Source organism: Haemaphysalis longicornis, unplaced genomic scaffold, assembly GCF_048455015.1.
Source record: "Haemaphysalis longicornis isolate Haplotype H1 unplaced genomic scaffold, Haemaphysalis longicornis Haplotype H1 scaffold_2, whole genome shotgun sequence".
NCBI classification, from domain to species: domain Eukaryota; kingdom Metazoa; phylum Arthropoda; class Arachnida; order Ixodida; family Ixodidae; genus Haemaphysalis; species Haemaphysalis longicornis.
In genome coordinates this window covers 239698558-239725574 of record NW_027526295.1, presented here as the reverse complement: position 1 = coordinate 239725574, position 27017 = coordinate 239698558, and the positions used below count along the sequence as shown (strand labels likewise).

The following is a 27017-nucleotide window of genomic DNA, read 5'->3' as shown; positions in this document are numbered from 1 at the left end:
TCCTGGCCTGGCAACCAACGTAGCCCCGCACAAAAATGGCGGGAAAATTTGCGGGTACGCCAGCCGAAATGCTACCGCCATCGTTTGGTTGAAAATGTCATAATTCATGCAGAAAAGTACCTTTATTGCATTCCACTTCATCTAACAGGAACTAGATGGCACAGGTCAGACAATCTATGCTGTGGCTCACGTACACAGTCACCAGAAGTTATCCAAGCTGTACTGGAATGCAGAATTTATGGTGGAAAGCATTTGAGCGCAAGAACTAGGCTACGCCTTGGCCAGTTTCGTTCAGTTATGCCATCATACAGCATGTTGAGGGTGGAGGGACTTGCTTAATTGAGGGTGTGTAGATGTGGTGTAATGAGACAAAAGAAAAGCACGATGATGAATATTCTTTGAAGACAACACTGCAAGTTGCCATTCGTGACAGGACAGAGAAAGAGAAAATAAAGGTGAACTCAAACGGCTGTTTGACATGCGGTTGCACCACGCTGTTTTCTCTGCATCCTTGAAGCAGGTTTTCAAAAGCAGACGATGTGAAATAAAAGATACCCGGTATGTGGTCGCCTGTTATGGTAATTTTATGTTCATGCATTCTGGCTACGTCCGCACCAGATGCTAGGAGACGGTGTAGAAAGGTGAACTGGGAGAACCACACAACACAAGGCACAGTCTTTCTTGTATTTTAAACATGCACCAACTAGCCCAAGCTTTCCGCCCCTCTGCAAGGAGAAATTTCCACTGCAAGTACTAAACCTTAAAACCCTGGCCACGTTTCCACAACCTGTATCAAAACCTTGTAAACACAGAGTTGCATCACTGATATTTTTACGCTCCAATTAGACTGCAGTGAGCAGCACTTTGTGGATAATCAGACTGCAGAACATTTTTCGGTAAACAAGCAGCAGCAACAGTGCTTGAACAGCTGTGGTTGGCTTGTGCCACTGGTATGTTTAGCACACCGAAACAAACAGTGTAAATGTGGGACATGGAAAGAGGACAGGTCGAGGCACATCATCATGTCTGCTTTTCGCATCCAATTTTTGCGCTACAGTCACGCCTCGTTAATATGGACCTCGTTAATATGAACACCCTGCAATATGTATGAAAATTTCGGCGACCGGTCTCTCACCATGCAATTCTGCCCCGTTATTACAGAAACCCGCAGTCCGGACTACGGACGGCTATTTCGGGACGAAATGGGTAAATACAGGCATTTTTGCCTCATTATATAGGCCCGGCTCCACAAAGCAAAAATAGAAAAAATGACTGGTGACCCCCAGAGACCCGAGCGTGTACCAGAAATTCTCTGGTGACCGAAGCATACAAAGCCGAAGCATGCATTTATCTCAGAACCCTCTTCCTTCCAGTTCCATTGAATTAGATGGGAACATTTGTGCAAACAACGTTCTAGCGTAGTGACGACCGGGTGACACCCTTTTACTATCATACAAGATTGTCCGGTGCGACATACGCCTGAAAGAGCAAGTCTGAGGCTCAGGACAAGATAACGATAATAGTTCGATGTGCACAAAGGGCAAGGCTATAAGCTTCTCTGGACAGTTCGGCAGAGGCAATGGTTGGCGTTAAGTGTAAACGGACCGAGCTTTCCGTTCAGCTGAAAAAGGATATATGTCACTTCAAAACCGAGACGCCTTCACCATGTGTTCCTTAATGTTTGTGTTCTTTACTTTGATTCGTTATTATGGACAATTCACATTATTGATGATTTTTCTGGGGAACGGAGGCGTCCATATTAACGAGGCATGACTGTATCTTCTATTTCACCATCCAAATGAAAGTGGCACGCAGCCATCTATCGATGGTGACGTTTGAGAAAAAAAAAAAAATGACAACTCTACCATGTATATTGATGAAGAGGCAAGCAAGCAGAAGGGTGACCAGACAAATGAGAAGTGGCTTGTGTGGCTAAATTGCTAAAGTTCTAAAGTTCTAAAAGGACACCAACGTAAGGTGGTTCCGTATCTCTTGCACCAAATTGTACGCCCTGGCGCCATACAGGCTTTGGCCGCTTAGCCCATATAGAGGAAAGGGAGTAAAGATGGGCGTGTCAAATGGTCCCCTTCTGCATGGCCCACACCTTTGTGGGCCACGCTTTTTTGTAAATAGGGAAAGCACAGACGTGATTGGTATGCTTAGTTTTCGAGTTTGACTATTGCATTCCTACGCACCTGGAAGCAGAAGAACTGATTTAACATCTGAACTTTGCATTTTCCACATGGAGCAAAAGCCACTTGGCAGCAATATTTCCCTTTCAATGAGACAATAAAAGTGTTCCTATAGTGCATAAAAAGAGCCTTTCCTGTGCCTTATACCACCCATGTTGCTCAAGCTTTACCAGATTCCTAGTTGTCACCACAGCAACGATGAGAACATTGCCTTCTTTCTCAATTCCTGGCCTCCAGGGCAAGGAATCAAACCTGTAATGTTTTGCTGAATTACTTCGGTCTTCAATGCATTTTGGCTTTAACCAATTTAAAGATCATGCACCACAGTGGGTACAAAAATTGGATAGAGCTGTGGTGAAGTTTCACGCAAAATAAATGTAACAGTATACGGTACATCATCTAACCACTCGCCAAACAACCAACCAACCTACCTACACTCCATCTTTAAAAACAACCATCACAAGTTAGTTAACTACTATTTCAACCACACAAGAGCAAAATTGGTAGCTATGGTTAGACTAATAACTGATGATCGTCTTACACCCGAAACAATTCAAAGGGAAACAGTAAGCTGCATATGTCCCATTTTACACAGGCTTGCGCTGTAGGAATGCCTTTTATTTTACTTCGCCAAGGCTCTTGTACAGGTCGGACAGCTCCCTGCAGAACCTGTGCAAGGGAAAGCCCATAACATTGTAGAAATCGCCAACAATCTTCTCGATTAGGCTTCCTCCTTTGCCCTGGATGCCATATGCTCCTGCTTTGCCCCTGCACGAATTCAATGGCAAGAAAATAAGCCATCAAATGCTCATCAGGCCAGTCACTTTCAATGCAAGCCAAACAGAAATTATACCCTTACTGTGAAATTAATTTTTCTTTTCAAGCTTAAGTCCTGAATTTGAATTTTGCGCATAATTAAAACATGCCTGGGCATGTGAAGTTTGAAGATGTGCTACCGCCAACAAACTAAACCCATGTGTAACGTTACGCGTAGAGATTTATTTAAAAGAACTTCCCCTGAGAGGGTAGCTGAACTGCTGCAATTCTCCTCGGGCAACAAAAGATAGATCGATACATTTTAGTTTGAGAGGCATCTCCTACAAATAAGCACTTTTTTCACCAATTTCACTTACATTTTTAACAAAGGTGATTAAGAAATGCTCGTATCTCTGGCCACTCTTGCCGTGTGGGCACTTCCCACTTTTATGAACGATTGAAAAAAGCTTTTGTTTGTCTGCAGAAGTTTTGAGCCACGTCTGACAACATCTTTTTCCCAAATGGCTGCTAAATGTCTTCGTAAATGTATTTGATTGCAGCATGATCATAACGATAAACTTGGAGCGGGCTATGTGGATTAAATAAAACAGCGATGCCAGCACGTGCAGGATTTAATTTCAGGGGGAGGGTTAGGGACCCTTCCAAAAAAAAAAGAGAGGAAGAAAAAAAAGAAGGGAAAAAGTTACAAAAACATCAATAAGAAACAAGTCTGAAAAAAAGCCATTCAAGATAAAAATAAAAGCTCTACATGCTGAGACCATGCTCAACGAGACATTGAGATTGTTTTAGTTCTTTGTTTTTCTTCACAGGCACTGCAAAATGGCTGATCAACATGGCGACAGCCAGAGTTGAAGCTACACCAGAAGGTTTGACAAAAATACAATTATCAATACTTTTCCCCTTATTGTAGACAGAGTTAGTGGCTGTGTCAATCCTCCTCCATAAGTTTAGAAATTTCAGATACGGCCGCACTGCTGCCGCCCACCCCCCTTCACCTGTGTCCACAAGAGTGAGATGCTGTCGTAATCGTGACCAAATATACGTAATGTGGCACTGCCCATTAGTATTCATTTGACTGACTTGAGTTATTTATTACAACAGTAAGTGGTGTTAAAGTTTAGTGAAGCAGACAGATATAAAGTAAGTGTTTCAGAAAAAAAAAACCAATGACATCTTTCACAGCAGAGCTCCAACTCATGCGGCTGCCAAATGGCTGCAGAAGTAGCACTGGCTGGTCATGGCCAGTCATGGCGTGATCTCTGGCCAGTCATAGCCAGAGATCACGCAAAGCGTTAAGCGTTTGGGGGGAGGGAATAACATCTTCTGCCTGGAATGCAGGTGATCTCCGTACCAACCAACAAACCCTGAGATGGAGGATCCATGCAACCAACCAAATATGTACCAGTAAAGACACCTGCTTTTTAAATTGGCCAGGTGTTTAAGTAAAATGCAAGCCAATGGTTCTTTATTCTCAAGGTCAGCAGTGCAGACTAAGAAACACTTGTTGATAACAATGCTGATTCAAGAGTCTCTACAATAGCAGTAAATCCATGATCTCTACTAAGTTTTGTAAAACTTGCCAGATATTCACAAAATATTTCTGCTCAGGCACGAATGGCAAAGCAAAAACAAATTGTTGCTGACTGGAGCAGCACCGATCAACTGGTGCACCACTGCCTAATTGGCACTGTGCTCAAAACCCTGCTAGCTAACCCCATACAACAATAAATAATTAGAGTCAGAGTCTTGTGGCACATGTTGAATTTGAAAGCAGTACTCCAGATTTACAAGATGGAGTCCTAGCCATTCTTAGGAACCTGAAAAATTTTTCTGGAGGTGGCTAAAAAAGTGCCGCAGCACAAAGGATTAAAAAAAAAAAAACAGCACTTTTCCCAAGCCTGTACAACGAGGTACATTGCTATTTAAATTCCCCATCATTATCACCAGCCAATTCATGCACCCTGCAGGATGAAAACCTCTTTTGTCGTTTGGGGGGACTAGGCTGGGTCGATGCCATAGGGACGTGTGCAACGCCATCATGCTTTTTCATTTCGGAGACAGCTCGTCTGCAGTGTTAAAAACATTCCGATTAGGCTGACTTTAACTATAGTTTTCCTACTCTTCTCTTTGTTGTTTTTCGTGTTTTTTCTCTCCCTCTCTCTGATTAACCTAGACCAAATTCTTTCTTCTGCTCCATTATTTTGCCTCGCATGATTGATTGTAATGGAAGCATAACTCTTCTTGGCCAATCCTCCTAAGTGGGTATGCGCCATTTTTCGGGGCACCACCACCACCTCTCCCATTGACTAATGAATGCTTCAATCCTGTGCTGCACATATTGTAGCTTTACCATTGTCAAGTTATTGGCACTTTTCCTACTTGTAGCCAGTTGCCCGCATCACATGCCCAGCACAACTCCATCTCTCTCACTTAATTCGAGCGGAATATTTTCTACCCGTGTTTGCTTCTTGATTCAAGACATTTGTTTCTACACCCTTAGTGCCACTCCGCCAATTCTTCTTTCCACGGCTTGTTGTGTCCACCCAAGTTTTCTTCGAAGGGAAAATCCATTTTTTAAGGTCTGCCCCGTATGTCATCCCTGGGAGAACACACTGGCTGTGTACCCCTCTTTTTTCAGTAACAGAGGCAGCCTTCTGCTCATTACTTTATAGTGTTTGCGGAGTGCTCTCCAGCCCATAGTAATTCTACGCCTGATTGTAATAGTTTTCATCAAAACCGAAAGCGTGCCAAGGATAGTTATAATATTTATCCACTTCTTTTGTTCGTTGTCCAGGCTGAAAGGGGTGCTTACAGCTTGATGATTTAACATTACTTTAGTCTTACTCATGTTTCAATTACAATTCTAGTAGGTATTCCTGATAATTCGAACATCTCCATAAGGCTTGTTGCACTGGAATGAGCCATAACTTTTGTTCTTTACCATATACCTACAAATGAAAGGAAAAAAACTGGAGTTGCACGAAAAACCAAAGTACTCACAGAGGCTCTCCAGTCTGAACATATGCAGTGATGACGTCTTGAGACAATGGTGCCATGAACACTTCCGTTGTTTCATAAAAGCTCAAATTTCTAAAATCTAATGACAGAAAAAAGGAGTGGAAAAAGAAGGGTAACTGAAAGCATGAGCATCAAATAAAGTTGAACAGATACAGCAAGAAAAATATGTCAAGTGCCTCAATCCTTAATAAAAACTGGCTTTACCACACCACAAGATACTTCAAGGATTCACAACAACGGTTACTGAAACTCAAGGGCAACAAATGTATTTCAAAAAATAATTACCGTGCAGACCATTTATAACGTAACCGCTTATTTTTTTTTTTTTTTTAGACAATACTGCAGGCCCGAATTAGGCCCAAGCAGGAGTGGAAAAATAAAAACATAGCATATCAGGCAAATGTAATTATACAATCTCTATCTTAGAAAACACCAACAAAGAATGGCAAACGACAAAAAAAAAAAAAAAATCTACATGTGAAAAAGCTGATCAATTGATGCATGCAGAATAGGCGAAGTGAACACAGAGGCAGGAAGACTGTTCCAATCGGTTATTGTTTGGGGAAAAATGAATATTTATGAGTGTTTGTGCGGGCGAACAGCAGGGTAAATATAAAGGGGTGGTATTGCCTGGTTGGCCGGGAAGAAAGACAGGTCAGATATATTGATGGGTCAATGCGAAATTTGCGGTCCCGAAGGTCGGCAAGAAATTTTAATCGGTTGATTCTTCTTCGGGATTCTAGCGTTAGAATTCTGTTGTTCTACATTAGAGTGGTAGGGGAATCGTGTCTTTGATAACGGTTATAAATAAACCGAACAGCTTGTTGTTGAATTTGTTCGAGCTTGCCAATATCTTTTTTTGTATGCGGGTCCCAGACCACTGAAGCGTACTCAAGGCGCGATCAGATTAATGTATTGTAGGCCAACAATTTAATGTTGGGCGGGGAGTGTTTAAATTTACGTTTTAAGAGTCCCAGTTTTCTTCTAGCCGAAGCGCAAATATTGTCAACATGAGCTGACCATGAGCCGATAATGCGGGACCGGATATAACGCGGATTTTTCTGGCCACCAATAGGCCTCCCATAGGACTCAATGCATAAGCATACCGCTTATAATGCGGTTGCCCGAAGCACAATACCGTTTATAATGCAGTTTTTTGGTGGGTCCAATGATCGACTGATGCAGTTGGGGCATCGTTTTAGGGTCGCAAAAAAGAAAGAAAAAGGGTGGACTCAGCCATCCCACGCAGCCGGCACTCATTTCTCTCCTCTAACTTAGACACAGAAAATAAAAAAAAGCACCCTTTACTTCCCAGGTTCTATTTGCACTCGCATGATAACCACCACTGCCCTTGCTCTCGGCACACCTCTGGAGATAGCGAGTTGACTTAGGCAGGAGGCTCGGCGACAAACCTATCCAAAAGAAACGCTTTCCCGAAAGAATATGCTGAAAGATCCTACAATATTTGTGCACCATACTTTCAGTGAACATATCATATACGATGGTATTTGTTGCGTTCAGTTGAGCAAGCCTAGCAGACGCCAGGTAAAGGCAATTTGTTTTCACCAGGTTCCGATCGCTTTGGTACGGAGGCAATGGCCCAAAAAGATATCCCGAAGGTAACTGTGGTTCTCACCGCAAGTATTTACCGGTGACGGCCACTATACCCAAATTTGCCATTCGTTGTGCTTGTAAGCCACCCCGATGGAGCTCCTACAAACGTGGCGCTCCGTTATCGTGAAAACACCGCAACTGCTGAAAAGGTTGCCATCCATTAGTGCTCCCTTTGCTGGAAGCGCATTATGTTTTCCTTCAAAAATGATGGCACTTACACGCACAGAATGGCCCTACTGGGGTGTTTATACGAATTTGAGCCTTCCCTGTGAACTTTTGCATGTGCATAGACGGGCATCACGTCAAAACAAAGCCCCTCGACGACGTAAAGCGAAAGTGGACAAAGTTACAACGTGTTTAAATGAATGAAAATGGTCGAAAATAAAGAATGCCAGCCGAGCAGGCGGATACAGCAGCAGTGTGGGTTACTTGGGTACATTGACGTTTGCATAGCTAAGAAACGGGTCCAGGCTTAACCGTGAATTGTCGTTGCTGGCCGGTATTATAGGTAGCGATCGGTACAATCAGGATTTATCGGTACGACCGCTACTTGTCATGCGAGCAGTCACAGGCCCCACTGCAAGCTAAGCGAAACTGGCGACTTTGGGGATTAAACTTAGCCCCACCTGACGGAGCACGCCGTCCCTACACAGCAATTTTTTGGCACGCTGGCTCCCACTATCGCCCACTGCGATGGGCAAGTCCCTATCTATAAAGCCGGTCACGGTGCAGATAAGCAACAAACCTCCTCCATTTTGAACATCTGGAGATAGCGAGCTGAGCCGTGATGCCGATGGTTCCCACTACCCCTACGTTGTGCTGATAAACTTCGGCATCGCAAACACTAGGCACCATTGAAAAAAAAAAAAAGTCTGGATTGCATACTTATCACATTGCCTTGCTAGCATAAGCCGAACTGCTTCCCCCTCTGCGGCATCCATTCTTCTATGTGCTAATAAACGCAAATCCCTGCCGCACTCGGGGTTTAGACGGTACAGCAAAATTTGTGTAAAAAAAAAAAAAGGACGAAATAAAGACTGTACCTCCATTTTCAAGTGGCACCCGTTTGAGTGATGCTAAGCAATGAGTGATTGAAAGGTAGCTTGCGATATGGCTGTATGTATTTGCACATGTTTTGTTTATAGTGCGGTACCGCTTACAGTGCGGATTTTCATGGCTGCCTCAACATACGTTATAAGTGGTCTACACTGTATTTATCTTCCAAGCAAATGTAATGGTGCATATCTCATTACGTAAAAATCAATTAATGTTGTTTGCTTACTACTGACATCATGCTCACACAAAAAAAGCAGAAAAAAAAAAGCCTGAATAGTGAGCAGATTCCTGCACATTTCAACCACAAGGTGCCAAGCAGCAGCTTCTAGCCTACACATTAGTTTTTTCAAAGCATTCCAATAAACTCACCATTTTGCCAGCGATAGAAAAGGGCTACACCAGTCTGAACAATGTGCACTTGCCCACTGAGCCTGAGAGAGGAATAAAAAGACAGATAACAACTTTCTTAAGCAACCCTTATAAAATATCACAGTGATCAATTAAAAAACTGCCAGCCATATTAAACATCTCGCTTGCGGACCCCTGGTCACCACTCAAGCCATCACTGTCACAACTTCTTGGCAGTAGCTTTTATCAAGATATGGCTGCCTATGCTCTCTGCCTTTAATTTAAATGCGTGCTTCAAACTGCCAATGCTATGAGCATTAAGACAAGGTGCCCCTTGGGGATAAGTGCTACTTGCGTAAATCGTGAAAAAACACACTGCTACTCCCGTTCCTGCAACACACGATGAGAGGTCATTTTTGTAATGAAGGGTCTCAGATCACGTTCAACCCCATGTGATTCCAAGGTCAGACCCGCCGCAGTGGCTCAGTGGCTAAGGCGTCGTGCTGCTGAGCACGAGGTCGCGGGTTCGACTCCCGGCCGCGGCGGCCGCTTTTCTGAGGGAGGCGAAAAGCAAAAACGCCCATGTGTACGAGATTTTGGCGCACGTTCAAGATCCCCAGGTGGTCAAAATTAATCCAGAGCCCTCCACTACGGCGCGCCTCATCGCCTGCATTGCGTCGGCACGTTAAACCCTACAATCCCTCAATCAGATTCCAAGGTCAGTCATACGCTTAGCTTGCAAGAGACACAAAATGATGATACCACTGAGAAGGGAAAGGTTGAACCTTAGCACCAACCTGATCCCAAAGCACACCAAAGTGCCTTTAGCTAAAGAATGTTCTAAATGTCATTTCAATATAAAAAAAAAATTAGAAAAGCACACGGTACGCTAAATAGATTTAGCTTTAAGTGAATTAGTGGTTGAGATTTTCCTTAAAGGCACCCTGAAACAATTTCTGAACTTCGCAGACAAAACTGCGTGGTCTGTAGACTACAAGGAATGAGCATCTAAGCGAAACATTTCTCACCTATATACAGAAGCAAGTTGCGAATTCACGTAAAAATTCCCTGTTCCTTTGAAAGAGAACTCATTATGTCAGGGCACATCAACATCTCAGTGACTGCCGCTGCTGTATTGGATGTCGTCCAATAAGGTTACACTGACTACATTTAAGCATTTTCACAGCATCCTAATCGTTACACCACTAACTTGCTAGTTGAACTGTAAGAGTTAAAGAGATAATAGAAATAAAATGTGCAATGAGGAGCGAAGCCACCAAAGAGCACCAGGTCAACGTCAAATCGTAAATGTAAATAAGAATGCCATGTGCACTAAGAACAATCACATCACAAACTAGCTAGGTATATAAATGAAAATGGGAGAGCGGAGGACACAAGATCTGCTTCTACTTTTGGCAGCATCATGAATGAACAAATGGGCAGAGAAAGTGACTGCAAGAGTGACAAGGGGTACAATGCACAAGGTCTGTCAGTGTTACTGCTAGACATTTCATATCCAGATACCCATAAGTTTTACAAACTAGATTGTTTTCATGTTTCAACATCTTGAACCACACAAAAATTTAAAATATTAAGTGTTGAATTAACATTGCAACCAATGACTGCCTTCTTCCTTGCACACATTCTCTCTGTCGTCCACACGGTAGTAAATCTCAAGACGAACTTGCGGAGAGCAAATTTTATTGTGTGCAGCCATTGTTGCTATCACCAAGCACAAGGCATATGCATGACTTTTGCCGTTAGGAAAAAAGCCCATATCCTGAGGTGTTCACTAAAAGTGCTCAGCCCCAGGGCAGAATTAGGAACTCTTTTGTGCTAGGAAAGCACTTCACTGGAGCTTTCAATGAAAGGCCTCCTGGCACAGTGGTGGCAGCTCCCACAGGTCTGTTGCCTTCATGACGATCTTTCAGTAAAGGTAACCGAAGTGGCCGAGAAGGCTATCCAACTTCTCCGAAACATTGTGCTTGGTTTCAGAACAGCCAGATGTTCGCCCAGTTTTCTCTTGTTACTTTTACACACTCGTCGGTATTTAAACTAGCATAGTATTGGCTTGTATGTACCTATGCTTTTCAAAATTGGAAGTACTGTATTTATTCTTTTTCTCGCGCCTCATGTTGTGTGATTGCCTTCTCTTGCAGTCGACTGAAACCTGCAGTTTTTTTTTTTTCTGCATTTGGTGGTTTGTCCCCCCACCCCCACAATGCCTCTGTGGTGCTGTGGGTATTAAATAAATAAATAATGAACTTTTTTTTTCAGTGGTTACATGCTTTTTGTGGCTCGAAGACAAGCCAAGTTTCTGCCTAGCAGTCAGGTGGAGAAGATAAAACACAACGAAAATTTAAAAAAAAGAAGTAACTGCACGAAAAAGCATCGCATCAAACTGCACCCACAACCCTGGCCCTTTTGTTCTGCCCTGTTGTTTCCTGTCCCTGGCCTTTTGGCCGGCTACACGCCACCTGTCTTTGAATATGTTCTGGGGATAATTATATCATTTATATGCAGAAGATGAAACATTAATCGCTGGGACTTCGACTTTGTGAAGCACAAGGTCCTTGATGGTCTATAGAGGTGGCTTTGAGAACAGTTGCGATATAAAATAAGTGTAAGAAAAAGGTGGTAGTCCTTGCAGTCTAGTTGTGAGCCTTCTGCTACTCGGAAAAAGGCCACATTTAGTCGAGATCTCATTGAACACACAGCCTCATGATTGCACGAGTTTAACGAGTATATTCAAAACATATTTCAGGGTCCGTTCAACCATTATTAAGCCATCATGCTTCTTTTTACACTAGTTCAACTGAATTTTTTCCTTCTTAATTGTCAACTTGTTCCAAATTATCATTCAAACAGCATGAACAGCTGCTATATGACAAAGAAGATGTCCAGAAAACCTAAAACCACAATACTGCTCAGGAATGTGACTGTATAAAAGCTGTCAGGCAGAGAAACTGGTCAAACAAGCTTTGCTTGTAGATTGACCGTGCTGTGATGGCGTAAATCTCTTAACACGATAAGACTATGAGCCTGCTTGAAAAAATTCCTCAGGGACACTTAAGTCTGCTTACATGCTTCGAATACCAAAGCCTGGTAATTACTTACTAACAACTTCTTTACTTCTACATCACATTTACAACTTTGTCTTTGCTTTCATTTCTTTGTCTTTCAGCACAGATTACTTATACTCGGTGACAACTTAAGAACTGCACCGTAAGTTGCCGCTGTGCCTTATCACCGTAGCCGGATGTTTCTCCGCGCGGCGCAAGTAGGGCATTACTGGGAATATTCTGAACATGGCGTGAGCCGTTCCCGTGATTTTTTGGACTTAATATGCTTATAAACGACTCCAGTGACGACAAACAAACTGCGTGAGACAAGGCAGACGATATCACACATTCATAGCAAACCCCTTTCAAAATGCGCGCGCACTAACGTCACGGGTCCGGCGCTTTGGCGGAGTGATACACTACATGAGGTGGTGCCGTTCTTGAGTTGTAGCCGAGTATAGACAGGCTTTTTTTCTGCTACACTGTTCGCGTCTGTTTCTTTGCTTTCATTTCTTCGTCTTTATGCGCCAATTACATCAGCAAGGTGAGTAGCATGTGACAGCTTCCCTTGAATGAAGGTTCTGCGCGACCGGTGTGCACCTGTTCTACTTACATGCCATCATGTTCAAGTGTCACACAGCATGCACTATTCTAAAACTTTTACTTTTCTAATTCACAGTTTGTGGATTTTAAAACTCACGCACATTAGCCATTCAAGACTTCCGATTATGGGTCAATGCCACGAAGCATGAGCATGTGCAACAAAGAAAGGAACGACGACGACAAGTACTTTTGTTCTACCACGCGCAACGTGCTGGGATAGTACAGTCATTAGGGCATCGGGCTGCTACTGTGGAGACCTGGTTTCAAATCCTGACCGGTCACACGTGTTTTTTATTTGTTTACTCTTTACAGCTGCAGACCTATTCTTGACCAAACAACAACGGCGCTTCTTTGCTGAACGGGGCTCTTCAGGCTTTCGCCTTAACAACGTTTCCTGAACTCATCAGCCTGGCACATAACACGGTCAAAAGCACAAGGTGGATTTATCAAGACGCACGTTGCCTACACATTTGTGACTCCGTCAACAGCAGCACTAACACCAGCTAGGTGAGCCCATGCACAATTCTTAAAACAAAACAAAACAAGAAAAGTTAAGTTATAACCGTAAATCGACATACTCCCTCAACATACGTTCCGCATCTCTGCTGTCTTTGGGCTTTTCGTAGACAGTGTTTCCCTTGACGACAATGGTGTCAGCGCTGATAACCAAGTCTGCTGTCTCCTTCAAGAAAGAGCAAGAGAAAAAGGCACAAGTTACTCGTCCATTCCAACAAACCAAATGTTAATCTGCTGGCATGCCACAGTGAACAGCTACCAGTGCAAAAGTGAGAAATGTCAAAATTCGGTGGCCTTGCTCGACAAACTGAAACTAGTACATTACCCTTTTTCCAGAATACAACAAAGGTAAGCTTCAATGGCATATGGCATCTTTGCCTAGTAGCTTCTTCATTTTTAGCTGTAATCTTATTTCAGGGCAACTGCCTCTCTGTTGCAGTAGCTTCGTACCATGATAATGAAAAATACAGCGTTCATTTCAAAACACCAGTTTCTTCCGAGAAGCAAGTGTTGCTCTGATGGAAGAATGACATCCCAAGACATCATTTTGCTCCCACAATCTCATTCATACACGCTGGCATTCATGTCGTGACTGCTGCCAGTTAGACTCAAATATTGCAGAACACACGTTCTCAGCTCGGTGTAGCAATTAGAACCATCCGTCTTCATGTATTAGCTGCTAATACCCAAAAATCAATGAAAAAAAGTTTTACAAACAAAACAAACCGCCACCTTCAGCACACGCAAGAGCAAAAGCATCCTGCCTGATGTGGCGAGTTCAGGTAAAGTTTGTTCTGGCAAAAGAATACTAAAAAGCTTATACAGTAAAAACTTATAAATTCGAACTCGAAGGGAACCAAAAAATCGTTCGAATTAAGTGGAGTTCGAATTAGCGGGTGGTCGCTAGAATGAATGGACTTCGCACCACACCGTGCGGGCAGAACACAAAACACCCCCCTCTGGACTCATTATCGCGCATTAGGCACTACTAGATCTTTGTTGCAGCTGATTTTGTAAATGATGTTCATAACGGCGCGGTGCCCGCTGCGGAAGCGAAATCGGCCGTCGCAGCACCGTAGCGCGTGCGCTACGCTGTTGTTTTTCTGCTTCGTTGTTTTGCATCTCTAGTAAATTTGGTGTGGTTCGCATTTGCAACACATTGCAATAACTCTGGACCAACTTCTTCTGCGAAGAGCGACGGAAAACAGTGGATCCCAGTTCAAATTAACCGCTCTGGATAGCGATGCGTTCGAATTATTGAGAGTTTTCCCCCATTGAAATATACAGGGCTGTGCCGGGACCAGGGCATCAGTTCGAATTAACCGGAAGTTCAAATTAACGCGCTTTTACTGTATGACTTCACCACACAAAAAAAATTGGCCATGCCAGGTAATTGTCTAGATCCAGTTACACTTGTCCAGCCATAGATAGAGCAAACAAATTATATCCCGACTGTGCCAATCTCAGGGTGAAAGCGGTCACCAAATATTCACCATGATTGCAGGCTAAAACCCCTTTGGTGAAACTTTGACTGTTCTGAATACCGCATTTACTGGCGTAATGATCACACTTTTTTTTCCAAAAACATGATGCGAATTTAGGGGTGTGATCATTACGCGAGGTAAATTTTTCGCGAAAAAGTTTCAGCGCGGAAAACGCAAGCCAGTTGCAGGTCAGAATTTTTACGGTGGCATTCCTGAACATAATAAACATGATAAATACAAACATAATAAATACCACAAGGACCACTGCCAGCCGCGTAGCAAAGTGACGCAAAATGCAGTGTTTTCATGCAGTGTTTTCATGTTTTCACGCGCCGGAATGAGTTTGCTGCGAGGGAAGAATAGCTCGACCAATAAAGTGGCTGCTGCTGTCACAGTGCGGGACATCAAAACTGCAGACACGGCTGCCGACGCAGCAAGCTGAGCACGTTTTTTCTTTGTCTTGTGAGTACATTATGTGCATTTAGTGAGAGTTTCTTCTGCACCAATAATGAATTCACGCTAGCCGATATCGCTAATATTGGAAAGTCTGCGGCAATAACATAGCCATGTCCACTTTGAAAAAAGGAGGAAACATAGCTAAGCGCAACCATCATCAGCTAGACTTGACAGACATACGACATATTGCTGCGGCAAGCTTAGGGTGCGATCATTGCGCGGGAAATAAAAAAAAGTCGTATTTTGACGACGAACTTCAGGGGTGCAATCATTACGCGAGAGCGATCATTATGCGAGTAAATATGGTACTTTCAAAACACTCCCACTGCACAGTCCTGCCGTGTGGCGCCGTAAGCGAGATTGCTCCTACGAGTGTGATTATTGCCAGGCTGAGACTTGGACAATACAAGTGGCACTAGCACCCCTCCAACGCTGAAGCTGAAGGGCGAGGGTACGGGCACGGCACCTAAGGGACAGAAACTGGACTTCACTAAACAATTATTTAACAACAGAACTTAACAAAGTAAAGCTGCTTTTCAAATTAGAAAAAAATAACTTGGTTAATGCTTACTTATGTTTTCACGGGTGTTCTTTTTATGACTCACGGCAGCAGCCACAAGCACTTCAGTACTACACTATAAGCTCGTTACAAGAGATGCTGTTACAGTAGACACTTGTTTATAAGAGACATTTGAAAATGGTTTGGTTAGTTTTCCTGTGTTCACCCTGTTAGCAACATTGCATACAAGAGACGTGGTTACAAGAGACACTCTGTTACTAAGGGCAACTTTTTTGGGGTCCCTAGAACAAATTCTTCACTAATTAGAAGAGGCACGATGGAAGAAGAGCCTTATATGAAGAATCTTGTGGAAAACTGCCCTGAAGATGAAACTTGGGCCTGCATCCAAGAGACTGCAGAGGTTCCGGAAACTTTTGAGGAGTGTGTGTTCGTGCAGCCTACAGATCATGTGATCCTCACGCAAGTAAACAGTGCCCTAGAGGATGAACCAGAGAAGTAGGATGACGAGGGTATTGTAGGACAAAAACTGTCGGCAGTTAAGGCTGACAATTGTCTAAGAGCACTTTAATGGTATTGTGAGAACAGAAACGCTTGAAAAGTGAAGTGCTTCCCCTACAAAAAGTTTGGAGGGAAGCTAATACAATCTGCAGTCCCTAAAACTACTATGAATGACTTTCTCAAGGCACAGCGAGAATTTTCTTGTTTACCTGTCTGAATACACCTTGGTACTGAGTTAGAACAAAGTGGTCATGTTCGACTCCACACAGTTTTTATAATTTTAAGTGCAGAGCACTTTAGGGGCTCGCCTTGTCGTCATAGCTCACTGTAATGGTCGATGTCAAGCTACTGCTAAAATCAGGTGGCGCCCCGAGACAACGGACCCAAGTAGAGCCCGGCGTAGCCATCGTAGGGCGTCCCACAGAAGCTTCAAAAACCAAGCAGTTAAGCCATAACCGTTCGAAACTCGCGAACTGCTGGCGCTTGTCATACATCTCCCCGTTGTTTAGCCCTAAGAACTGCAGGTACATTTGAGGCAAAATATTTAATTAATCGGCCCCGCTCGTGTTCATTTAGTCAGGAACGCTCGTTGGATTGTTTTTTACGATAGTAAGCGAAAAAAAGTGGCAGTGCAACACCAGGACGTGTGGGAAGAAAAGCATGCACAAAAATAACCGAACTCCCACTGGCGCTGTTTTCGACAAGAAGCGCGCGAGCACTGCGAAGGCAAGAAATTTGAATTGCATTGGATGGTAGCAGTGAGCGGATAACGACGCTACAGCACATGATGACGAATCACTGTTCTGCACATCCGACAGCTTTCATGTTGAGTGGAACGGCTCCAACTTTTTGGTTACAAGAGACCTTGGTTATAAAGAGACATGTTTCTCGGGTCCCTTGAGTGTCTCTTGTAATGAGGTTTAACTGCACCACAACTTTCTGCCGGCAGATGACAGGCTAGTCAACTTGCCCCGTACTTGCCCCAGCACAGAGGGGCCAATCGCGGGCTGGCTTTTGATACATGGGGCCTATTGGGAACTTTGCAACTGCTATATCTCGAGTAGCTCTGCTAAGCACCCTTTTGGCTTGATGTAACGGGAGCCGAAATTGACAAAATTGGTTGTGTTCTATTATTCATCATGCAGTGAAGTAATTAGGGTTGCTTTGTGACTGATAGGACAGTGAGCACCAATCAAAGCAATAAAAAGAGAACACAACATTGTATGTCACTACTCCTTTCAGCTCAGCTCACTTGAATCCTCAGTACCTCGAAAGAAAACAGCAGGAGCAATTTGTCTGTAACTCTTTCCGACTTAGCAGCTATCACACTGTCGCGAGAGCCATACAAGAGATGGCACAGAGGCTGCAGCTTGTGGAGCCACTCAAAGTGTTCACCTCTGGTTTATGACGATCACCCTATCGTATCACACACACACACACACACACACACACACACACACGCACGCACGCACGCACGCGCGCACACGCACGCACACACACACAAAAACGCAAGAACAAAGAACGAAAAACGAAAAAAATTTTGAAACAGCCAGAGTTTCAGTTACAGTCCTGCCAAACTATCTCAACCCAGCTGAACCCCTTTATAAGAGACACGTACCGGGGAGCAGTTTCTGTCTCTTATATGAAATGTCTCTTATAAGCAGGGAACCATGTTTTCACTTACTAATCAGACCCTAGTTCAATGTGGGCACCGTATGACTAAAATAAGCTCAAAAGAACGCTACAGCAAGTTGCAAAAGATTCATTCTAATTTATGTTTGGCCCCCAGAATCTATGAAACAGTTCTGAATTTTTGTTTGCTTCACGACTGTATTTACACTGTTTTTTACAACCGGTTCTACAAGATTTTTTTCCTTTCACTGTGTGGAAGATGAATCATAGATGTTAAGTTCACAAGCCTGATGAATAGCCAGAGCGCGCAGCTTCTCCCGCTGCATGCTCAGGCTATTCATTACGCTTGCAGGACTCAACATCTGTGGTGCTTCTTAATTGGGAGCTACGCGTGTGGGAGAGCCCGCATGTGTGGTCGCACTCCAATGGATGGCAGTAAGCTTCAACCACTTCTGTAAGTTGCATTTCCATTGGCAGGGCTTCCCATCATCATTTCATAGCTGACTGAACCCCTGTGTGTTTGCTGAAGTTATATTAAATAGCAACTGCAGGCGTCTGTCATCCACCTGTGCTTCCACAATGGAAGCAACTGCAATTAGTAACTAATGGCACTGCATCTGAAGTTAAAATGTCTGTTACAAGCGAGATTATTGATTAAAGTTCAAGGATGACTTGTCCCTTATAACCAACTTTCTACATCCGATGTCTGTTATAAAAGAGGTCAATTTAATGGGAAAGATAGGGCAGCCAGCCATGTGGGTGAATGGTGTCTCTTATACCCATTTGTCTCTTACATCCATGTCTCTTATAACAAGGTTCAACTGTACTTGGTTGATTTAGTCAGCATCATCTTACCATATGAAGCATATGCCCCATCACAAGTTCTAGAAAGTAGCCAGTGAGTTCCCACCAGTTCTAGTTTCCTTGACTATGTAACTTACTTGACTACGTTCACACTAAAACTGCCATTCGTGTAATTGCAACAAGGCAATCGTTTGTCGGAACAAAGGTCCCCCACCTTGATGACTCTACAGTGTATTCCTAGCTACTATATGACGCCCAAACTTTCATGTCAGTGACAAAGCATTGACATCAAATTTTCATCAATTTCCCAGGGTGTTCCCAAAGTCAAACATACGTGCCCTCCCCTCCAGTGCCCTCAACAAGTCTCCGGGAAATGACAGGTAGATGATAATTAAGGTAAAACAGCACTTTTAACCCTTTCTGTCCCGGTGATTCCAAATGGAATCACATTGCTGTAGTCACTCTAGCACATAGAGAACAAAACCAAAACTGCTACTTTTTTGGGAATTGTCCTCCAAGCATGAGTTCTGCGATATACACCACCATTGTAGCGTTTTAGTTGAAGCCGGACACTAGAAACAAGAAAAAGCTCCAGTGAACACGAAATGGCACAAATGACGTCGAGGCTAACAGAACCACAGGTCCTGGTTGTATTCCCAGGCTTGTAAACCTGTAAATATTTGCAGTGCGGAGCTCGTCTTTTGCTTGTAGGCCCTTGTGATCATAAAATTTAGGAAAACAAGGAAAATTTTCTTCCCGCTCAAAATAACATTTTTAACTGCCATATTTATTCAATTTTAGACTCATTAATACATCCGTAATTACTTGCACTACCAGCTCTATTCCTCGTTTATAGGCGTAGGGGAGCCGTAGAATTTAGTAGAACACAGAGAAAACATTTTTGTGCTTGAAAAAAAAGAATTTCGGGGTTGAAAGGGTTAAAGCCATGGACCTTTTCTTGTGGAAAAGTCTGCAGAAACAGGCCAGGGAAACTCACAAGTCTGACACACAGTTGCAGCTTTTTTCAACATTCCTCTGAATCTTGCACGGTCATAGTTACTCGATCCGTGAATGTGGTTTCAAGCAGTTCCGACAGACTGCATGAAACAAGATAAAAGAAAACTGCTACTTATATGCTGAAATATACCCCAATTTTAAGTGACTTCGAGCTTCACAGCTTCCTGAAGGAGTCGTGAAAACACTCCGCGACATTTTCATCTTTACAAAAATGCTCAACTCACATTTTTATCTTGAAGGACTTTGGTGACATCCCTCGCTTTGCCTTCAGCCGTCCGCACGCAATATTCTGCTGGGCAAGCAAATGACTTTTTGTCCAGGTTTTCCTCGAAGCTGGATGCCACTACATCGTAGCGGAAGCCCTGTGTGTAAAAAATTTTAAAAAATATAAAGACATGCACCACTTATAATGTAGACCAAGCATTAATGCCCCATTCCCAAACAGATATAGTAAGCGCTGTCACTGCGCTCTCGGTCTCCAGTGACTGCTGCTTCACAGAGTGAAGCAGAGGAGTGAGAGGAAAGCTCAGTGCTTTCTAAAACCTGTTTATTCTAAAAATAAATAAAAGCGATTTTCGCCTATTGGAAAAGGGTGGCCGATTTGGACGTGCAAGCCAGGGCAAGCTGATCTTGGAACGATGGCGCCACCTGGGGTATGCCAAGTGAAATGGACGATGGGGATTCATGGTAGGAAGGAGCCAAATGAGGTAGCAGATCAAAAAATCTTTCGTTTCCAGTTTACGATGATCACAAATAGTTGCATAAAGCTGATACCAATCATACTAAAATATTCCCACGGTTCATCATTGCCAATAAATGTTGGATTTGTTTCCTCACCTGCTTTCCCATTTTCTGATCGTTTGCTACCTCATTTGGCTTCTTCCTACTGTGGAAGGAACCAAATGAGGTAGCAGACGATCAGAAAACCTGCTTTCACATTTTATGATTGTCTGCTACCCCATTCGGCTCGTTCCTGCCGTGGAAAGAGTGTGAATCCCAATCGTCCGTTTCGCTCTGCATACCCCAGGTGACGCGGTTGTTCCAAGATGAGCTTGCACTGGCTTGCAAGTCTAAATCAGCCGAAATCGCTTAGGCAAAAATTGCTTTTATTGATTTTTAGAATAACCAGGCAACTTCGACGTTGCTCCCGGTGTCTAACAAAATAGATCACAAAATGCTACCTTCGTGTGAAGTTTGAGCGCGAACCTAGCAACAATTCGCCCAGGAAAACTTTTAAAGGGTTCCAATTATCGTCGTAACACCCTGTATGTAGTTAATTCCACAAGCTACGTGCAGCACTGTGGAGGCTACATTGTTGTCAACAGTCCGCCCACTGAGGGTGCCTAACTCACCGTGAAGGAAGCGACAAAAGGTGCCGGGGCCTTGCGGTTCCCCCTGCCCAGAGGGGAGAAGAAAATGTCCCTTCAAGGCCCCCTTCACGCTGGGTTAGGCGTGCTCAGTGGGCGGACTGTTGACAACAATGCAGCCTCCACAGTGCTGCATGTAGCTTGTGGAATTAACTACAGTTAAGCTCAACGACATGCTAGGCAACATCAAACTCGCTGCACGTCGAGCTGCAGGTACCGGTAAAGTTCAAAGCGTAACTAAAGGCCTAATGTCAGGCCGGCACACACCAGCATTTGCGTCGTCTTATACTTGTAAGTACGGGCATGGCCTCCTGCCTTTTTTCAATTCCAGACACTTAACCTGCTTCACAATGGGTATGCCTGGTTCCCTGACCAGACATTAGATGGCGCTGCAAGCTCACTGGAATTTTAGGGGCCTTAACTGGACTCAACCTGGCTACATGGACAGCAAGTTACTTTGAGTGCAGTGGCCTGTGCGTGGTTGGCAGGGCAGCCGATGCTCAAACTGCCAAAGTACCACCACTCTGCCCAGAGGTAAAAAAAATAAGCGCTTCCTAAGGAGAAGTGGCTGTACATTACGTTACGTTGTCGATTTCCGCTACGTGTCCCACCAAGCTCAACTGATCCTACGACAAAAGCCCCGAAAAGGCTCGCAATCGTGGGAGTAGCAGGAAAAGGCTTCAATGGGCGCGCTGGGCTGATGCCATTGGCATTGAAAAAATACAATAGGTGATGGTTTCTGGTTGGGTGATATGCAGGTTTATATACAGGTTTATTTACAGGTTTGTTTAATTATTTACAGGTTTATTTATGAACTTCACCGCTTGGGTGAAGTTTGGTGTTTAGGGGAAAGGGCAAAGTTTTCGGAACTGGAAAAATAAAGCAAAATACTAATGAATCTAATTGGATAGGGAGTTTACAGAAAGTGGTGGAGGTTTGATGTCTTGAGAAAGTTTTGTAGAGTGGTATGGAGACACGGTTCGCAGCTTCGATTCGGAGTGCTTCGGTAAAGCCAATCAACATCATTTGGCAGGCTAATAATTCCTGCACTTTGAAGGCATGTTGTCAGTACGCAAAAAAAGCAAGGACAGCTCCACAGTGATTGCAGGTTTCATTGGAAGGATTTTGGATGGGCTGACCACTTACAATAATTTCCGTCTCACAAGGGGCCTGTAGACATTTTCTGAACAAACGAGCAAGACACTGAACACTTCGTGTACTCCTCCAGGCTAAAGACAGCGTACCCCAACCCCCCGAGCACCCACCAAAGATCCACCACAAGATCCTGTGGCTCGGGCACACTCTGGAATAGAGGAGAACATAGAGGCAGACAGGGCAGCTCGAGGCTATACTACAAACCAAGTACCCTACGGTTCCGACATCGAAGAACCCACAGGAGTCCCCACAGAATACTAAGCTACACTGGCATTTTACCATGGCATCAGAAAAAGATACTCTCTGCCACACAAGACGATGGCAGATGCCACCGACTGGAGACAGCTGCAGACGGGCACGTTCCCAAACTTAAACGTACTGAGAAAAATTTACCCGACGCGGTTTGCAGATGATAGCCCATAGTGCAATCATGAACCCACTCTCTACGCCACCCCATGGGAATGCCAAAGCCCAATGGGTGTCCCTAAAATCAGAGACCCTAATGCGGAGCAATGGGAGGCACTGTTGGCCAGCGACCGCCGTGAAGACCAGATTGGTTCGATTTAGCGGGCACACAAAGCAGCAGAGGCTGTTGGAGCTCCGAACCAAGGGCAACACCCCTGCTGAACCCTGTCGCTAGCTGTAGCAAGTGGCACAAGACCCCGGTGGAGTGCCACCCAACCACGCAAAGACGACTTGCAAATTAACGTTTTCCCAGTGCGGTCCCAGTGGATGCCACGCAAAGAAGACTTGCAAATTAACGTTTTCCCAGTGCGGTCCCAGTGGATGCCGCATGATGGCACTGCTACTATTGTAATTAGCATGCTCACATTATACATGTAGGTCTCAGTACATGTCCGTAGTACATGTTTCTAAATCAAAGGCCCAAATGCATTCACTGGGTCTACCTTTAGTCAGCCAGTCAGTTAAAAAAAAAAAGGAAGCTTTCGTGCCGTTGGGAAAGTGTGCTCATCTCACATTGTAGAGCCTTAGGTTCGATTCCCATCCAGAACCGAATTTATGCAATTTTCATTTTGCTTTAATCATTCTAATTTCCTCACATGAGCTTCCCCAAGAAGTTCAGCATCAGTCCAAGCATACCTTGACCTGAGGTTTATTCTTTGCACCATTAGCCACTTAACCTGCCATTTCTCAATTATAATGCCAGATTTTTCTACCCCCGCCTTCCTTTTTTTTTCTTCGAAAGTTTCCCCTGTGGCATAATCAATGAATGTGCTCACAGGTATGCAAACAAAGTGGTTTCTTGTACAAAGTCCAAAAGTTTGTTGGAGTTGTCGATAAAACAGTCTATGCAACCAGCAGTGTAGGTATGGACGGCGGCTTGGGTGGGGGCCAGTTGGACGAAGGTGACGCAATCAGACGCGATGCAGTCCCCCGCAGGTCTAGATTGGGTGCGGCACATACGTGTCCTGCATGGCGCTGTCGCAGTATGGGCAGGTGGAGCCGTATGAGCCGCGGTACTGCGATGGCCAGGATACAAGCACAGACGGCGTAAGAACCATCCCAAGGTGTGGTCTCCTGAGGTCTATTTCCTCTCGGTGAGTTTAGTCTCACTGGTTGATTGTGGGGTTTAACGGGCCAAAGCTATACCTAGGCTATGAGGCACACCATGTGGCGGGCTTAGATTAATTTTGAACACCCTGGGGATCTTCAGCGTGCCCTGAATCTCAACAGACGAGGGTTTCGCTTTTCACCTCCATCAGAAAAGTAGCCACCGCAGGCGGGAATCGAACCCGCGCCCATAGGCTCGGCAGCACAAGGTGAGTTAAGTAACTAGGGAGGTTTGAACCATAGAGTTTCATACAAATTGTTAGTATGAAACTCTATGGTTTGAGTCACATGACGGCATGGTCAAGATCATGCTAGGTTCCCGCTAGGATCTTCGCGGGGAGAGGTGGTAACTGTCGCATCACGGTAGACAGGCGACTACCTGAGTTCTTCCTCCCTACTGGAACACGGGAGCTCTTGCCGAAATCGGCGGAAAGGAAAGAAGCAGAACACGCATGCATGCCTGCCAACGGTCGTAACACACCTATACATTTCAACCCACTTCTTTTAGTAATGCCAAGAGAATTTTTCGCAGAATACTGGTCTCGGCGATGGCGCTGATAGTAAACACACTTTAACAAATTAGGAAGGAATTGTCACTTCAGATCCCTGTGATTGCGCCACTTCTCCAGCAGCTAGCGCGCTCTGGAAGTGTGCGAGAGACGCTGCCAGTTGTGTCTCTGCTATCAGCACCATCGCTGATACCAGTATGCTGCGAAGAAGGCTCTTGGCCACTTTAAAAGTGGGTTGAGAGGTACAGATGAGTAATCACCGTTGGCAGGCGCGCATGCGTGTTCTGCGCCTTCCGTTTACCGCCGGTGCTCCTATGAGGTTCGGCCACAGCTAGTTCCTGAGTTCCAATTACTTCTGGCGGCATCTGTACAGCTGAACGGGGACCCCCTTCTATGAGGATCGGCAGTTTTGCTAGGTAATGGATGGCATGCATGAACGAGGTACTGAGCCATCCAATGCGTTCGTGTTAATAATAGTTTGCAATAAAATGTGCGATACTAAGCCGTGGAGAACAAAGCTCTCGACACAAGTAGTGAAGCACGCAGAGTTGACAATGGGTGTCGGCGGCCCGAAATAAAAACGAGACAGATTACAAGGAATAACGTTGTCTTTAACCTTGACCATGATTCATATTTGTCGATCTCTCGAGCATAGAACTTGCGCAAGCGGAATTTTCATAGAACCGACGAGGCGAAATACAGCAGTTTTAACAGCACTCACCAACATGTTTAGAATATCTTTGCGGCGTGGTGAAGCACTAGCAAGAATAATACGCTTTTTTTCCAAAACGCCAAGTAGTGGCTCTAGCATACTGAATTATTAACGCTTCCTTTTCGGAACTAAGCTTAAAAATTAGCGAGAAACACCACGTGAAACTGAAAACACCGGCGTGCGCGCCCAACAGAAACATGCAACATAAACCAAGACTCTAGATTGGATTGGCTTGAAACTGGCAGAAAATTTTTACGCTTAAAACTTTTTTAACTGTTAAGTTTAAAATCAAAACTTTACTAGAGCATCTGCATTTCATAAAAAAATTTTACTTGCACACAAATATAATGCATAGGGCAGGCAAATGGCGCTGAATCCGAAACTAATCAATGTCGTCTGCTAGAAAGCAGTGGCACAAGACAAAAAATGGCGGGACGGTCCGATGTAGATCTGCTTTAGGCGCTTTAGGTGCGTAAACAAGCCTTATTTGGTTCATTTGTGTTGTCAAACGGGTCAGGTAGATATTGCTTAATTGTTCTCTTAGCGAATATGCATCAGACTGGGCGTAAATTCCTACTTATAGAGCGTTGTTTAATACATCTCTGCGGGCACAAAGTTTCATATTACTATGAAATTATGTCTGCGGAGTGTCTGCACGTGACATTGTGCTATGCAGATTGAAGGCGGGCTAGTTGGAACACCGCGCAGTTGGCACATAATTTGGTGTGGATGAGAGCGAAAACACAAAATGACAGAAAAAAAGTACACGGGCGCAGCGCTGTACGTGTACTCTCGTCTGTCCTCTTGTGTTTTCGCGCTGTTTCACGACACACTGTGCTAGGCTTCAGAGTACGTTCAGAAATTTTAGATGCGACGCATCTCTTGCTCTGGGGTATGTCCCTCCGCCGTCGTTGTCGCCGTTGGCGTTGTCCGCACGCTCACTGCACATGCGCAACTTTCCCCCGTTCTTCTCTTCGACAGTGTGCGCAACACTCTCACTCCGTCTCATTATCATGACAGCAGTTGCGCGTGTGCGCTTCGCTGCTCTGGGTGCGCGCATGTGTGCGCACTCTCACTCCGTCTCATTATCATAAACACAGCTGCGCGTGTGCGCTTCGCTGCTCTGGGTGCGCGCATGTGTGCGCATGCGCGCGACTCTCCCCCCCCTTTCCCCCCCCCCCCCCCCCCCCCATCTGGCTCCTCTCCTTTCAAAAGCGGGAATATAAGCGGGGGAGCGCACGGCGCCGGATCAGTCCAGCGCTCGCTCTCGCACTTGACTTCACTTTGCTTGACGATACCTCCGTGCAAGATCTTCCGATGAAGACGTGATGGAAGCGTCAGTCCCTTCAGCGAGTGGACTGACGCAATCCAATGCCAGCGTCAGTCAAAACGCTCCCCCCTGATGCGTCGCATCACATCAGGGTTCCCTCGAGGGAAGATGGGCGTAATTTTTTTGTGGTGGATCGTCCAAGTGTTCGCGCACTTAATGCCAATTAACGTTGAAAGGCGTCATGAATTACAAATAAAATAAATAAATAGAAAGGAGTGCATTTGTCTTCTTCACATTCAACTAAAGAATCAAAGCACAAAAATATACTCTTGTAACGATAACTACACAGAAAAACAACCTTCAAATAAACACCTAAAAACAGCCTATGTGACGTACCTTGCAGCGGAAAAATATTTTTCGTAGACTAAGTAGTGGAAAAAGCACGCAGACAGGTTTAAAAGGACCCTGCAACACTTTTCTCAACTTTTCCCTAAATGTTAATGGCATTCAAACTGTAGTCAATTAACCAACACATCCAGTACAGAATAGGGGGTCATGGAGTACGTACCTCATCCAAAAATTACTGATGTACCTAGGCCCATCAGATAACCCAGGAACTTGCTCAAAAATTGTTCTTTCCCTGGCGTCCTTCGAGCGCTTGAAATACGTCATTAGAGGGATGTAGCGACTATTGGCCGGTTTCCTTTCAGTTGCAGCAATAAAAGCACTCGGTAGTCACTTAAAAAAAAATGAAAGAAGCTCACACTAACGCGTAAGAGTTGAAGGTGGCGAAACCATCACGAAGGTTTAAGTGCACGATTGCAGCCGATCTGCT

At 44.5% G+C, this 27017-nt stretch overlaps 1 protein-coding gene across 2 annotated transcripts; it reads right to left on the bottom strand.

Annotated features, from left to right (window-relative positions):
• Positions 1–2772: 2772 nt before the first annotated feature.
• On the bottom strand, positions 2773–25132 carry LOC144170238 (putative bifunctional dTTP/UTP pyrophosphatase/methyltransferase protein). 2 transcript variants are annotated; one of them, XM_077699891.1, is made up of 6 exons: positions 24922–25132; positions 19822–19959; positions 13249–13352; positions 9027–9088; positions 5970–6066; positions 2773–2960 (listed from the first exon to the last, which is right to left on the bottom strand). In XM_077699891.1, exons 1-6 carry the CDS (start codon positions 25009–25011, stop codon positions 2810–2812), a joined length of 642 nt encoding a protein of 213 aa, XP_077556017.1. In that variant the 5' UTR covers positions 25012–25132; the 3' UTR covers positions 2773–2809. The 2 variants fall into 2 exon arrangements, with proteins under 2 accessions (XP_077556017.1, XP_077556018.1); XM_077699892.1 differs by lacking the exon at positions 24922–25132 and adding an exon at positions 22230–22301.
• Positions 25133–27017: the final 1885 nt, after the last annotated feature.

Bases quoted from the DNA above. Each gene is read 5' to 3' on its own strand.
- LOC144170238 (XM_077699891.1), bottom strand. From the start codon at position 25,011: ATGCTAGAGCCACTACTTGGCGTTTTGGAAAAAAAGCGTATTATTCTT. The intron at 9,089-13,248 runs GTATGTCGATTT...TTCCTCTCTCAG, and splicing joins GCGGAACGTATGTTGAGGGA to GCTCAGTGGGCAAGTGCACA. The intron at 6,067-9,026 runs GTGAGTTTATTG...TTCTGTCATTAG, and splicing joins TTTCTATCGCTGGCAAAATG to ATTTTAGAAATTTGAGCTTT.